This window comes from Vidua macroura, chromosome Z, assembly GCF_024509145.1.
Source record: "Vidua macroura isolate BioBank_ID:100142 chromosome Z, ASM2450914v1, whole genome shotgun sequence".
NCBI classification, from domain to species: domain Eukaryota; kingdom Metazoa; phylum Chordata; class Aves; order Passeriformes; family Viduidae; genus Vidua; species Vidua macroura.
In genome coordinates, this window is record NC_071611.1 from 45,744,220 (window position 1) to 45,759,058 (window position 14,839).

Sequence of the window (14,839 nt, forward strand, 5' to 3'; positions counted from 1 at the left end):
TCCCTGCGTCTCCTTTCAGTGCAGATTAAAGGCATGGGTCTTACTTACTCTCCAGTAGAGTGCATGGCTGAACTGGTCCACACAACAGCTTCTTAGTTTCTCTTTGAGTTTGAACACAGAAGAATAAAGATTCATGACTCCCCACCCCCTGCCAGAGTAAATTGACCTCTTGGAGGCATCTCTTCACCTAGTGGTGTGAGAATAATGCAGGGCTATGTACAGAAAGAGAAGAGCAGGCTGATAGGACAGGGCCCAGGGCTTTTTGGGGAACATTCAACTGTGTTAGGCTAAAACAGAGAACAGGTGAAAGAGGCCTGCACCCCATCACATGACTTATCATCTAAGTCTCCCTTCCAGCAATAGTTGTTTAATCTTAAACCTTGGGAAGTGATTCTTTCTCGTGTTTTTTACTGTTGTTTTTGGCAATCTGATCTCTCATATACCACTGAGTGCTTTTTCTGGTGGTCCCCAGTAATAAGTCAGAAGTTATGACTATAGAGAGGCTCCTGATGGGGTCCTGTACCTCAAACCCTCACCCTTCTGCCACTTTTTAAATTTTGGAACTCACTCAGTTGAACCTGTAGATCCTCTGGGACACAAACAAGCTCTGTCTCATGAAGACCTAATGGCCCACCTTTTGGATAGTGAATACTGCATCACCTAACCCTTTATGTTCCTAACCTGAGTGACCCTTGACTGATCATGTCTTGTGAACAATCTAATATCCCATGCCTATTTGTATTTCTATGCATCTGTTTTACACATATTTATTCATTTGGTCTATTCTTTTTTGCACAATATTAGCACATCATTTTTCTCTCACATGCAGACATAACTCATTGCCTTGGCAACAATGAGAAAAGGCACTCTGTGAAAGTATATACAGATAACTGTGATAAAAAATATATTCTTATCACTGGATTAAATTAAATTAAAAATAAAGAGCCCAGCTACAGAAAATCACTTAAGCAGGTTGACTGATTGAAATGGGATTCATCCATATGCTACAGTGATTTCCTGTAGTGATTTCCTACATTCCACTCTAAATCACTGCTCTAAGCAAGGATGACTGAAAATTGATGGAGGAGTAGTATGTTTAATGGTCTGGTGTGAGCAGCTATTCAGTAGCTCACTCACACATGAAATTCATGTAACTGTAAGCTCTTAATCTGGCTTGAGGAAAATTATTTTAAGACCATATATTGCCCTCTAGATTGCTTATTTTTGTCTTGTCCTTTTCCTCCTGAAAGACTTGGATTAGGAAAATGTGAGTTCAGAAACTTGGCACTGCTTTTCACTTCTGAAGATGAGATTTGGCTCATGTATCATTGCCTGCATGAGGTGAATGCCTCATCTGAACTTGGAATATACACTGCCCCTATGCTTGTCAGTTGAGAGGCACTTCTCTACAAGTGCCAATTGTCCTATCTCCCTGGCATTTGCAAGGAATGTATCACCCTTTGGAAGCACCCCTTCCTCTGCTGTGTGGAGGTAGAGAAGGAGGAATGAATCCCTCTCCCCTTCTCTTTGCACATACCTCTCCCCTGTGTTAAAGGTCAGAGATGGAAACTAGGTCTGGCATCTTATATAACTAGTGTTTGTTTTGCAGTAGCTAATTTTACTCAATTACAGTATTTCATTATAGTCATTCCAGTTCCCTGCTGCAGTTGGTCTTTTTTTGCTGACATGACGGAATTCTTGGTTAATTGTACCTGGAATTGAGCCATAGGGAAGCAACAGATACAATCAGTATTAGGTTAGGTCAACATAATGGTACATAAGCTTTGCTCCTTTTAAAGACAAAATTTAATCTGAGGAGGTAGGGCAAGAAAATGTGTGAGAAAATGTGGTACCCAATGAGTGTGCATTGCAGTGTTCAGTTTAAAGGTTTCATTTGAGCTAGATTGGTTTATGCTCTTAGGCTCTGGGGGAAAGCTCATCTTGTGCTCAAATGGTACCATCCGACTCATGCCTTAAGCTGGTACATCATAAGCAGTTTGCTCTTGTGGTGTGAGAAACTGGAATTTTTGTACTCCAATTCATTCAACCCCTTTGGAATGAAAAGTCATGAATCCCTTATGTTTAGTCTCCTGATATTCTCAGCACTGCTGGGTGCTGATATTCTCAGCATTTTTTATAACTTCTTGCTTTCCCTGGCTACTAGAATCATTCTGTTGATTCTATTGCCATGTATTTATGAACAGTATTATCAGAAAACAGTTCTTCTGGAGTTACTTATCAGTTTTAGCACAGTGTACATCTACAGAAGTAAGGAATCACTCTAATGAATAATTTGCTAAAGGACAATTTTAATTTATGTAGGCTGTTAAAAGAAGAAATGTTTTATGAAAGCTGGATCTATGAGGGAGTGTGCAAGGCCTTTGCTCTCTCTTTGCTCTCTCTTTCTTCTGCTTCTCAGCAGCCTGGTCTGATGGTGGAAGATATTCTGTGAGCAGAGCATACAGTCAGGAAAGCTCCTGCAGTCTGAGTAGTCATTTATTCACTGTGATGCCAAAATACAATCTTACCAGCCACCACAGCTGTCTGAGAATAGAGTAGAGATGTAAAACAGAGAATTCGGGCAGAACCGTATAAGTCCTTCTAAAACTAAGTCCTTTCATCAGCATGGCTGAGGTCAAGTTTCTGGCCCCAGTGGCATATAATGAAGAAGTTGATCAGTTTGATGATCTAATTCATTGGCTTTCAGAGTGGAGAGTGTTAAAATGTGACCTGATTCAGACCTTCTTTGCATCACCACCAGTGGTAGACTCACTGCTGCTCTTGAACAGGGGTGTCCAAACTTCATCTCTTATTCCCTCAAGTAATCCACAATGGCCTGATAATCACAGAGTCAGGTTGAAAAAGACATCTGAGATTATAAAGTCCAACCTTTGACCAATCACCACCATGTCAACTAGACAATGGCTCTAAGTGACACACTCAGTCTTTCCTTAAACACTTCCAGGGATGGTGACTCCACCACCTCCCTGGGCAGCCCATTATGCACAATCTGTGGGACCAGAGTAATTGCAATCACATCTGCATTTTAGAAAGGCAGAATGTAGTAATTGGAGTGACCTTGGGAAAGTTCAGCAATCACTCATTAGAGAACCTGGTGTTTCTGGTGCATGTTGATGGCGAGCGATAAAGCCCTACCTGCCTTGAGTGTGGCACACCTCCTGTGATGAGGAAGGACTTTGTTGTTCTTCTCCGTCTTTCCATGTGGTTGGTGAATTCTGATGTCATATTTCTTTTTACTGCAGGTCACTTCATGGGCAACAACACAGTGATTGATGTTTTGAGGAGAGAAGGGTATGTGGTAGAACACACTCCAGCTGGACAAGTCATCAACAAGTAATGTATACTTTCACCTAGCTAAGCAACCATTAGGGGGCTGGGTTTGTAAACAATTATGAAATAGGAATGGTAGCTAGAATTATAATTAAGAGGGAGCTAGGCTTTTTCTCTCCTTCCCAGCAATTTGCTTTTCTCTTCCATGAGCTAGTTTGGAAAGGGGATATTATTTGGTTTTAGGTTGTTTGTTTGTTTGTTGCTTGTTTGTTTTTTGGTTTTGTTTTTTTTTGTTTGTTTGTTTTGTTTTGATTGTTTTCTGGGTTTTGTTGTTGGGGTTGGGGCTCTTTGGTTTGTTGATTTATTGTTGTTGGGTTTGTGATGGGTTTTTTGTGGGTTTTTTTTTTTGTTTATTGGGGTTTTTGTAGTGTTTTTTGTTTTGTTGTTCTTGTTGTTGTTAATAAAATTTCCATCCTTGTAAGTTTTTAACTCTTAAATTAACAGCTGCAGAGTATGAATACTTAGTTCATTAGATCTGGATGCTGTCTTGTACCACACAGGCTCCCAGGTTTCTCTTTCCTCTCTTTTATGTGTTTGACTGCCCTGCCTTTTAATAATCCCCTTCTTTTATACTGCTATTTTTCATTCTTTCTCTTTACTCTCTCCCAGCCTGGAATCTGATTGCCCAGAGTCTTTGCAAGCAGTCTTTATGACTGATTGCTCTCATGTCCCCTGTTTTCTTCAGCATTTTTAAGATAAGGTTATTCTGGTTCATCCTGCAGCTGTTCTTTGGGATATACCCTTCCTGCTTCTTTTTATCTCCCACTGGATGCTTTTATCGACCTCCATGGTTTAAGTAACTACAGAATGCCAGATCATCTCCTCCTCCACTCTCTACCAAGAATTACTTGTGCTTTGACTCACCTCTTCCTGGAATTCTTGCCACCAGCTTAGAGTCTGTAATCTTTGCTTTCCCCTTCTCCAGACTCTTACCAAACATGTAGCTGCCAGATATACTTACTCTTCACTCCTAAAAAAACACAAAGGAGAAAATTGGAAACTGGTCCCAATTATGGCACTGTTTCCCTTTTGTCTTCTGTGCTGGGTATAGTGTCCCTGTTTACATCTCCGTCCCTCCTCCCCCACATTTATGATATGGGACTCTCGGGCAGGACTACTGCCTTTTGATAGGATTTGTGCAGAGGGCACAGTGTTGAGTCTTGGTCTGTGTCAAGGGCTCTACAGGTGTGGTGCAAATTAATAACAGCTGTTTTTCTCATACTCTGATTGCTTCATCTTTCTCTTTATACCACCTTTGCTGTTTTCTGAAAACATGATATTGAAATTCTGGCAGGTCATATTTCTGCAATGATTCTTGACATGGACATACATCATTAACTCTACATGCACTGAAAAAAACTGATTCAAGACTTAGCCCACGATTATATGAATGGCAGCCCCTAACCCTGTTTCTACCAGTGGGCACGTGTTCTGACAAAGAGAAGCACCTGTGCTTAAGCACAAGACTTAATGATTCTGTGATACTGGAGTTGTGCTAGAAAATCCAGTGTATCAGTGTTTACAAGGATGATAAAAAAAACCAACCAAAAAAAAACCCCAAACCCAAAATAGCCTGCACTGATATTTTCATGTTGTTTTTTAATTCATAGCTTAGGTATTCCTAAAAACAGCTGCAGCAGCTTCTTAAAGCTTAAAGAAAGATAGCTTAATAGGTACTTGAGAAGAAACAAAATCTGATACTGCTCTGTAAAGATGTAACTGTAAGGGCAGAAAACTGAATAAAGGAGGGATAGATTTTCACCTATCAAGAAGATTGGTATCAAGGTTACTTGGAGTAGTTGGGCACCCAGTTACATAACCACATCATGGGAGTTCATTATGCAGCCTCTTGTGCCTTTGAAAGCCAGAGTTTGGCATCAGTTGCATCTTAAACCTCTTCTAAGGACTGTTGGACAGAACATCTTCCCTGGAGTCTTGATATTAAACATGGTAACAAGATGGCACTTCACTGTCAGCATTTCTGGATGACTTGGAAACAGATTTAAAAATATTAAATACATTTTAAGAAAAATGTGGGTTCAAAGGAAAAGAGCATTTAAGACGTGGGAAAGGACCTGTGGCAAGAGTGTGTCAGAGTCCTTGGGCTTGGAAGGAAGATTTCACTTGATTGCTATCCTGGGCTTGTTCTAGGAGCAAATAGCAGAGCAGCCTGTGACAATAAACCCAGCACTGATCACATAAATGTGGAACTGTATCCAGCTATTGTCCTATGTAGTGCTCTACCTGTGACCTATGCAGTAAGTACCCGTGGACTGTTCATGATTGAGACAGGATAAAAAAGCAAGTGGTTGTACTGAGACAGAGAGTTTAAATAACTGCTCTGGTGTCAGACACATTAGTTGAGAGGTCCTAAAATACAAGAAGGAGGAAGTCTGCAGTCATCTCCTTTCCCTCCAACATGACATTTCTCTGTAGAAGTACAGTCTGCTGCTTCCTGTGCTCTGGCTAAACAAAAAGTTCCTTGTGAGATATGTTGTAGATATCTGTGTGTAGGAACCAATAAGGATGGAGGATAGTCATTCTCATTTTCCTATAGCAGGCAGGGCTGCCTAAGGTGTACTTTCCATCTGCAGAGCAAATGGGGTGGATGCCCCTAGTTGGAGACAGAAAGGTTCTTCTCCCTGGTGTCTCCCAGGCAGGGAAGGCAAAAGAGGTGCCCCAAGCAGGCAGTATTGCAAAGGACAGTTTATAAATAGTACCACAAGTTCAGTCAAGCTTATTCTAGCTCACTTTGGTCTTTAACTGTTGTTCCTGCTTTTAGAATGTAGTTATATATTGTAAAATACTCAACACAATCACAGCCATAATTAAGGTGCTTGCTGACTCTCCCTTAGCTGCTGTGATGGGAAATTGGCTTTGGGGGGAAGAAGGATGGGCTTTTGAATTTGTGTGCCTTTTCCAATGGTCTCTAGAAGAATTGCCTGCAGGAAGTGTTGCAAAGGAGGTTTGGTACATGGATGTGTCTGAGGCCACATCTATCAGAATAGATGTCTTGTCATGCAGGATGTAGGTCATCTTCTACCTGTAGCAGTGCTGAGCTCCAGCATGGTGCGGCTATGGGTTCAGAAGGGAAGGCTGCAGGCAGCATGGCACTCTAATCTACAGGTGCGGGGTGCTGCCCAGTCTGTGATTTGGTTAAGGAACAAAAACAGTGAAGAGAAATGGTGGAAAAGGGAATCATGGGCAGAAGACCTTAAAACAGATTAAATCAGGTTGCTGGAGAGAGCTAATGAGAGATCATCACTCTGCAATTTGGAGTTAAAGAGTGGATGATGTGAAGCAACTGAGGAGGAGAGCTGAAGGGTGATGACAGTTCAGAGGTGATAAAGTGTGACAATGTGTGACACCACAATGATTTTGAGCAAGATTGATAACCAGGGTCTATTCTGCAGCAGACTCTCTCATATAAACTTCAACATGTGATCACTCTGATTTTCCTTGAAGTGAATAAGACAAATTATCTTTGTTTTCCATCTACTCTCTCGATGTTCTAGTCCACAACTTAATTTCCCCTTCTCCAGGAACGACTCTCTATTTGCTATCGAATAAGTGTACCTACAGTGATGGGCTAGCTTGAAAACTGCACCCATGCTGAAATATGCCTCCTTCCAGACCACCTCCTGTGAAAAAGGAACACAGCTCTGGGGAAGTTTCATTGATTAAAGGCAGGTTTCTGCTTGGTGGTCTGTGGTTTTCTGTTACTTTCCTGAATTTCAGCCCAATCCAGTCTGCATTTTCGTTACAGAAGACTGTTGCATTTCTTCTCTTTATGAAGTAGCATAAAGATCAATCAAATATTCCTGCTAGGTTCTGTGTATACATGGAGTGGTTTGAGTTTGTGGTTTATGACCATCCAAGAGGGTCATAAACAAGTAATGAGGGAAAATTGTTCCAAACAATGAGACATGTGGGCCAGCAAAGCCATGAGTGATTAGGACACTGCAGACTGACTGCCTTAGAGTATAGATGAGGTGTTGCTTGCTCTAAAAATAAAGAAACAAGAGCTTCAGTAATCAGGGTAAAGCTTATTGTTGTGTTTTTTTCAATTTATCGTCTTTACAGGAAGCTGAGTAGTCATAGCTCTGAAAGCTTTTTCTGGGAGCTCAACTTGGGGTTTCCGAGATTTGTTTTGTAAGACAGTTTATACATGCACCTAGTCTCAGTGACTTATCTCATTGGAGCTCCTTTGGAATTCCCAATAATGCTACCAGCCTAATACAGGATCTGGGCAACTGGAAGGCTAAGGCCTGACTCCCACTCCCTCATTACTTGTGTGCAAAGCTCAACTCTGCTTATGAGAGAGATGCAATTTCTCAGTTTCCTTCCCTTCATGTAGACGACCTCCATACTTGTCTGTAAAACCCACTAAGACCACCATTTCATGCTCCTTGGTGTGCTTTATCTGAGTGGCAGAACAGCATTACACCCTTTTGCAGATCAACCCAGAAGCCCATGCCGGAATGGTGTGCTGAGCTCTGGTCTCTTATGTGTCAGACATGTCCTCTGACGTGATGTTTTGTAAAGGCTGTGAATCCACTGCTTTGTACTATCTGTCTTCATCAAGAAGAGAAGAGAGTGAACTTGATGGTGCCTAAACTATTCTTCATTCAGTTGATGCAGACTAGAAAGCCCAAAGGATTCCTTAATCATAGAATCATAGCATGTTAAGGGATTTGAAAGGACTTCAAAGATCTAGTCCTGATCTCCCTGTCATGGGCAGGGACACCTTCCACTAGACCAGCTTGCTCAAGGTCTTATGCAACCTGGCTTTGAAAAGTGCAAGGGTTGGGGCATCACGACCTCCTTGGGCAACCTGTTCCAGTATTTTGCCACCCTTACTGTAAAGAATTTCTTCCCAATACCTGGCCTAAATGCGTCCCTTCTTCAGTTTGTGTTTGTTACTCCTGTCACTACAATTTCTGACAAAGAGTCCCTCTCCAGCTTCCCTTCAGATACTGGGAAGTTGCCATGAGGTCTCTACACAGCCTTCTCTTCTCCAGGATGAACAGATCTAGTCTGTCTTTCTTAGTCTGTCATCACAGGGGAGGTGCTCCAGTCCTCTTATCAGTGTTTTAGCCTTTTCTGGACTTGCTCTGATAGTTCATGTCCTTCTTACACTGAGGACCCCAGAGCTGGATGCAGGGTTCTGAGTGGGGTCTCACCAGAGCATAGCAGAGGGGAAGAATCCCCTCCCTCACCCTGCTGCCCACACAGCTCTGGATTCACCCCAGGATCCTATTGCCTTTCTGGGATGGGAGTGCTCATGACTGGGTCATGTTAAGTTTTTCATCAATCATGACCCCCGAGTTCTCAGGGCTGCTGTCAACCTCCACTCAACCCATAGCTGTGTCTGGGATTGCCACAAGCCAGGTACAGGACCCTGCACTTTGCCTTGTTGAACTCCATGGGGTTTGCACAGAACCAACCTCTCCAGCCTATCCAGGCCCCTCTGGATGGCATTGCTGCCTGGCAGCATGTTAGCTGCTCTGCAGAGCTTGGTGTTGGTGCCACACTTGCTGAGGGTGCCTTGATCCCACTGTACATGTCGCTGACAAAGATCTTGAACAGCAATGGTGCCAGCACTGACACCGGAAGGAGACCACTCAGCATTGGTTTTCATGTGGACCAGGAGCTGCTGACCACAATTGTTTGTGTGTGGCCTTCCAGCCAGTTCTTTATCCACCAAGCAATCTACCCATCAAATCTATGTCTATCTAGTTTGGAGATAAGGTTATCATGTGAGACAGTGTCAAATGCTTTGCAGACAATGGCAGTTGCTCTGCCACATCCATCAATGCTGCAGCCCCATCAGAGAAGATAATCTAACAGGCAATGTTTGCCCTTGATAAAGCCATGTTGGCTGTTACCAATCACCTCTTTGTTTTCCATGTTTGTTTTAGTTTTCAGGACAATCTTTCAGGTGAGAGTTTTACTTTCTCCTTTTTAAAAATTAGGGTTATATTTTCCTTTTTCCAGGTGTTGGGAATTTTATCTGAGGTTTCAAAGTTTTCAAAAATGATTAATAGTGGCTTAGCAACTTATCTGCCAGCTTCCTTAGAACCCACAGATGAATCTCATGAGGCCCCATGCATTTATGCACATTCAAGCTCTTTAGATGGTCTCAAACCTGATTCTTTCCTACATTGTGCTTAGGGCCTTCATACTACCATTTGCCTTTCCTGACTTGGGCAGCTTGGCTGGAACACTTGCCATTGAACATTGAGATATAGAGGTCATTGAGAACGTCAGCCTTCTCTGGGTCCAGCACACAACCAGGTTACTATTAATGGCATGCTAAGCCTTTCCCTTCAAAGGTGGTAATTTTCAAGATGTGTTTCTGTAGCCATGACCATAGTCTGTCAGCTAGCCTGTTTCTTATCTTCTCCACCAGTGAAAGGTGCACATCCAGACCTGGTTTCATCAGCTGGTGTGCTTTAGTTGTTTTCCCCTTGTCCCCCAAGTTAGTTTGCTCTGGGCAGGAATGTTGAAAGGAATAATCTGGTCTGTGTTCTGCAGCACATCAGGCTAGAGGAGTGTGATTTGACTCTGACTTAGAAGTGATTCTGTTTTTGTCTCTTTCTAGATATGTAAGCTTATTACCAAGAGTTACTCCACCCGTATCCAGACTGTATTCTTTCCTCTGACACAGACTGCCTCTTTTCCAAAGGTTTTTTTTTTTTTTTTTTCTTGCTAAAGAGCACTATTTTGATGATAAAATCAATATTGACTTACGGAAGAGGGTGCCGGAATACACAGCAGAGAAATGAGCATCTGGGGAGAAACATCTATTTTATATGTATGTGCCTGGATACAGGATTTTGCCTCAAAGTCCTTTTAAATGTTATCTGTGTTCTCTCTTTCTTCCAGCCAAAAATCTCCCAAAACCTTGTTAACCTTTTCATCATCACACAGTCCCTATGTCATGTCCCGTGAGCTCCCACTGCACCCCCAGAAAGAGGAGGAAAAGGAGGAGGAAGAGTTCCTGCCTCACCTGCTATTCCCTGACAGCATTGATGTGCTCATGAAAGTAGACAGGAAGTACAAAAAGAAGAAGAAAAAGCAGCAGAAGAAGCAAATTAAGCGACAATTTAATGACCTCTGGGTTCGCCTTGAAGAAAGGTAGCTAATGGCTGGGGAGCGGGAGGATGGCTTGTCATGCAAACTGGACATGCATAGATGGTTTAATACAGACCCTCAAATTTCTGCAGGGGTAGATTTATCCTGTGGACAGGATCTGACCTTTTCCACTGCTGTGATTCTTTCTGAAGCATTTGCACGAGGTTTCTTGTGTTTTTAGTGGCAAAAGAAAGCTTTCATTTTTTTTCTTTGCATAGTTAGATTTGTGGAAAACCAGGCATAAAACAAGTGGAAGTCTTGTTTAGATCATTCTGCATTTGGGTTTGAGGGATTGTGAGCATATGGCAGTCTTGTCTTTCACAGAAGGCCGGGTCCAGTGGTAGATGGTACAGATCAAAGCCTTGGACCATTAACCAAAAGCTGCTGCATATGAGGAAACTATCATTCCTGGCATACGTTCTCCTTGAACTTGGGCAATATTCATGCAGTATTTTCAGTCTCTGTATTATTTCAGTTTGAAAAAGCATGACAGCCTAATGGATGGCAGAGTTTATATAAAAAATTAGTGTGTTGAGGGGCAGACGTTCACACATATCCCTTACTTTTCATCCAGAAAAGCTTACTTACCTACCAGAACTACAGCAACCCACAGGGAAAAAAAAATGCCATTTTCTCTCATTTCCTGTACTTGGGCCTGTGACTGAATGTATACATTAATGTTTTCCTCCTGTCAGATAACACACATGCCCAAATCTGCTTTCTTTTGTACTTTGTGTGTCTATATCTCTGCCATACTCAGCTTGAAGACATTAAATTTTTGTGGTACCATAAACAACCAGACAGTTGGGGTAAGAGAGAAAAGTCTGACAGTTCTTGAAATGAAGCCTGTACATTATTTGGGTTTTTTCCCCATCTGGAGAATACTTCTTTCTGCTCCCCAGGTTACTGAGTACAGCAGGGTTCTCTTATGCCTTTTCTATCATGTCCCTGGATCCTAATTGTACCACTACTATGAGTGATACATGGCTCAGGCTGGCCACAAGTTACTGCAGCACCTGTTCTCTTTGAGTCATTCAGCCATTGTAAGATCTTTTAGACCACATTCCCTTCTTTGCTCCTTCCTTCAACCTTAGTATTAAGTATTTAGGAGACAAATGCTAATGTAACATGTCCTCTGACAGACCTACACACAGTTCAAGATTCACCAATATAACAAATCCTATACTGATTACACTTCATTTTGTCTCTTAGTGTACCATTAACTTTCTGTTAATGTGGTTGATACTAGGTGATTGTGAATGGATTTTTGGAGTTTCTGTTGATAGTCTGTTTAGTTGAAATGCTAAGGAATGTCTGTCTTAATCTCCCACCATGCCTCCACAGTGCCATGTTCAGTGTTTCACATGCAGTTGCTTCCACAAAGCAAAGCTTCAGGGAAGTCAGTGGGCAGGGACACCTCTGCACTTGCAGTATCAAGCCTTCAGAAGAAGAGGGAAGAGAATGGGAAGATGTGCTACTGTGACCAAATTGAAGGCACATTAGGGCTGCATACAAGATTTTAAGTACTGCCAGGCAGTTGTGAGGCAAAACGAAAGCAAATGATGGCAGCCTAGGAAACTACTGCATAAATATGGGAGTAGGAAATGCTGCTTTTCTTTTCTTATTTTTATGTTTCCTTTCTTCCCCTCCTATTTAAGTCATTCTATGTGCTAGAAACTTACTCCGGTGCTAGGTAACAAACACTTTGTAGGGGCGACTCCTTAGCAACAGAGAAGAGCTTTAATGTCTGGAGATGGAGACGTGTCATGGCAGTGCTGGGAAAGACAAAGGATGCCTGGGAGATTGCTGTCCCTGTAATGCCGAGGGAAGGCTGCTGCCCCTCAGGCAGGAGCCCCACCTGTGTGCTGGGCTTCTGTAAAGCTCAGGCTGTCTGCCGGGCTCTGCCAAAGTGCCTGTGCCATTGCTGGGCTGGGCTGGGCTGGGCTGGGCTGACAGCCCCACCTCGCGGCGCGTCCCTTCCTGGGGAAATCCAGCGCCTCTGGGCTCCAGCTTACCTGTGCAGGGCACGTCTGACTGTGAGTCTCAGTCCTCGCTGTAAACATTCCTCAGGGTGTACAGACACAGGTAAAGCTGTTGGGTTTCTTATGAATGGGCCACTCACAGCTTTCCGGTTTACAAATGGGCTTGATGACCTTAAAGGTCTTTTCCAACCTCCATAATTCTGTGATTCCTCCTGTGAGAATGGAAATGTGAAAGGTGTAGCTCAAGTGATTTAATAGTGTTGTAGTGGGTTTGTCAGAATGGCCTTGGTTCGTGCCCCTGTATGCATCAGCTGCTGGATGTAGTTCCTTGATCTGCTGCCAGCTGGCTTCTCTCTGGCTATTGTTCAGATGTTCTGGGGAGCCCTTTGGGTAAGGAAGAGTAAAGTGTTTTTAAAAAGGATAGTAATTGCCTTTAATTTCCCAAAGCATTTTTGCTTAGAGGAATGAAATAAGACAAGAATGGTGTGCAGCAGCTGGGGATTGGGTGCAGAAGAAGTTACTTGGTTTTTGTATTTGCCAGGTGAACTTGCTTTTAGTTTTGTCCAGATTTGTCTTTAGGTTCTACACAGCACCATGCGGTGTTGCGGGGTATATCAGTTACACAGCTGTGGTGTCAAGCATTGCTTTCAATTCATTGCCAAAGAGAACAACAACCTGTGTAGTATCTGACCCTTTTGACTCTTGGCCTGCTGTGGTGTATGATCTCTCCCAGTTCAGGTCAGTTGGCGTTAGCAGCCTGGAGCATACAAATTTCTCTCCTCCATCATGTACTGCCATCATGGGAGTGTACTCAGAAAACAGGTGCCTCACTCCAGCTGTGCTCAGCAAGAGCCCCTGCAGTGACACTCTTCTGCAACAACACTTGTTTTGTTCTTATCTATTTTAGCTGACAGGGCTAGGAATATGGTCATCTTACCCACCTGACTGACCGTGTGGGAGCAATGAGCAGGCTGGGTAGACGAGACAGGGCCGGCAGTTTGGTGCTGTCATCACCCTCCTCAGTCTCTTCATTGTTACCCCTCAAGTCTGCTTCACAGTTTGGCTGGGTAGCACCTCATCCTTGTGGGCTGGTGTGGGAGCTGTCCACATGTGTGAGGAAGGGACAAGACAGCACACTGCCATTTAGGAGGCACAGACTTTTGGTCAGTGTGTAACTTGTATGAGAGACCATTCGCATGGACTCAACACTGACAGTGGGTCACAGAGGCTGACCACCTCCTGCTCTGCGGCTGTTGGGCAGTTGTGGGCTGGGCCAGGACTGATGTTCTTCTCTTGCCTTGCAGTGCTACTAATCCTCCTTCGCGGATCCGGATCATTAATGGCTACATCACGGTTGAGCCCCAGCCCCAGGGCCACGGATGGTCCAGTCACACTTGCACAGACACCAGCAGTGCTCACCAGCTTTCCCATTCTCTCCTCCTTCCACTACTGACATTGACTTTGCATAAGATAATGCTTCACTGAAACACAGGAGGACCCAAGCTGCAAGATTCTTGCCTTAAAAATAAAAAAAAAAGAAACTTACGCAAAAAATAAATAGAAGACTATGAGTTGGGACACCTATTCTTTGGGATGTTCTTAAACTGCCTCCTTTTCCTGAGTCCAGATCATTAACTCTATTAATTGGTTTGACCTTCCCAATTCAGGAGAAGATATTTTAATGAAAGTGTTATTTATCCTTCTCTTGCAGAAGAATTATTTCATGTTATCCCATAATGCTTTGGGGAGATTATAATGCCGCTATAACATAGCTGTTGTTTAGCTGTTTGGGCCCAATTAAAGTACATATTTTTCACCTTCAGTGCCTTGTAGAAAGATTTACACACCACTGACTTGTTTATTAGAACAGAATATTTTTTATCATCTGAGCACAGCTGGGAAAAAGAGTTGGTATTTTATGTCTCTACTGGTAATGCTTTTAATTCTTGCTTGTTAGGGCTCCAGATTACATATAAAGGTTCATAGCAACACCTACAGTAGAATAAAACAGTGAACACTTGTGAACAGAATGTGTCTGTTGTCTGTTTGGTGCTCTTTAAGGTGGGTCCCCCTGAACCTTCAGTGGCCAGAGGTCTCATAAGTGCAAACTAATGTACATTTACGAAAAAAAACAATTCTGTGGGAACTTCACAAATCATAATGTTGGAGTCTTCCAAAATAAGTTCTCAAGAGGTGATTTGCACAATTAAGACTTAATTATAGAAAATGCATTCAAGTTTTCTACTGAGTTCATTGCTCACACTTTCCAAATTGTTTTAAGACCTTTGCTGTCTGTGTGAAGTAGATATGTTGTTGACTGTTGAATATAAAGAAGCTTGGAAGTGGTAATGAATTTTCTGTATTTGTAC

General features: G+C 42.7%; 1 protein-coding gene across 5 annotated transcripts in view; it reads left to right on the forward strand.

Annotated features, from left to right (window-relative positions):
- TRABD2A (TraB domain containing 2A) overlaps positions 1–14,500 on the forward strand; it is a 93,441-nt gene extending 78,941 nt beyond the window's left edge. For 3 of the 5 annotated variants that reach the window (XM_054003536.1, XM_054003539.1, XM_054003538.1), the window contains 3 exons: positions 3,264–3,354; positions 10,240–10,491; positions 13,775–14,500. In XM_054003536.1, coding sequence (XP_053859511.1) covers positions 3,264–3,354; positions 10,240–10,491; positions 13,775–13,955 — 524 coding nt within the window. In that variant the 3' untranslated portion in view covers positions 13,956–14,500. The remainder of the gene's footprint in view (positions 1–3,263; positions 3,355–10,239; positions 10,492–13,774) is intronic. The other 2 variants (XM_054003537.1, XM_054003540.1) reach the window with 2 other exon arrangements.
- The last annotated feature ends 339 nt before the right edge of the window (positions 14,501–14,839 follow it).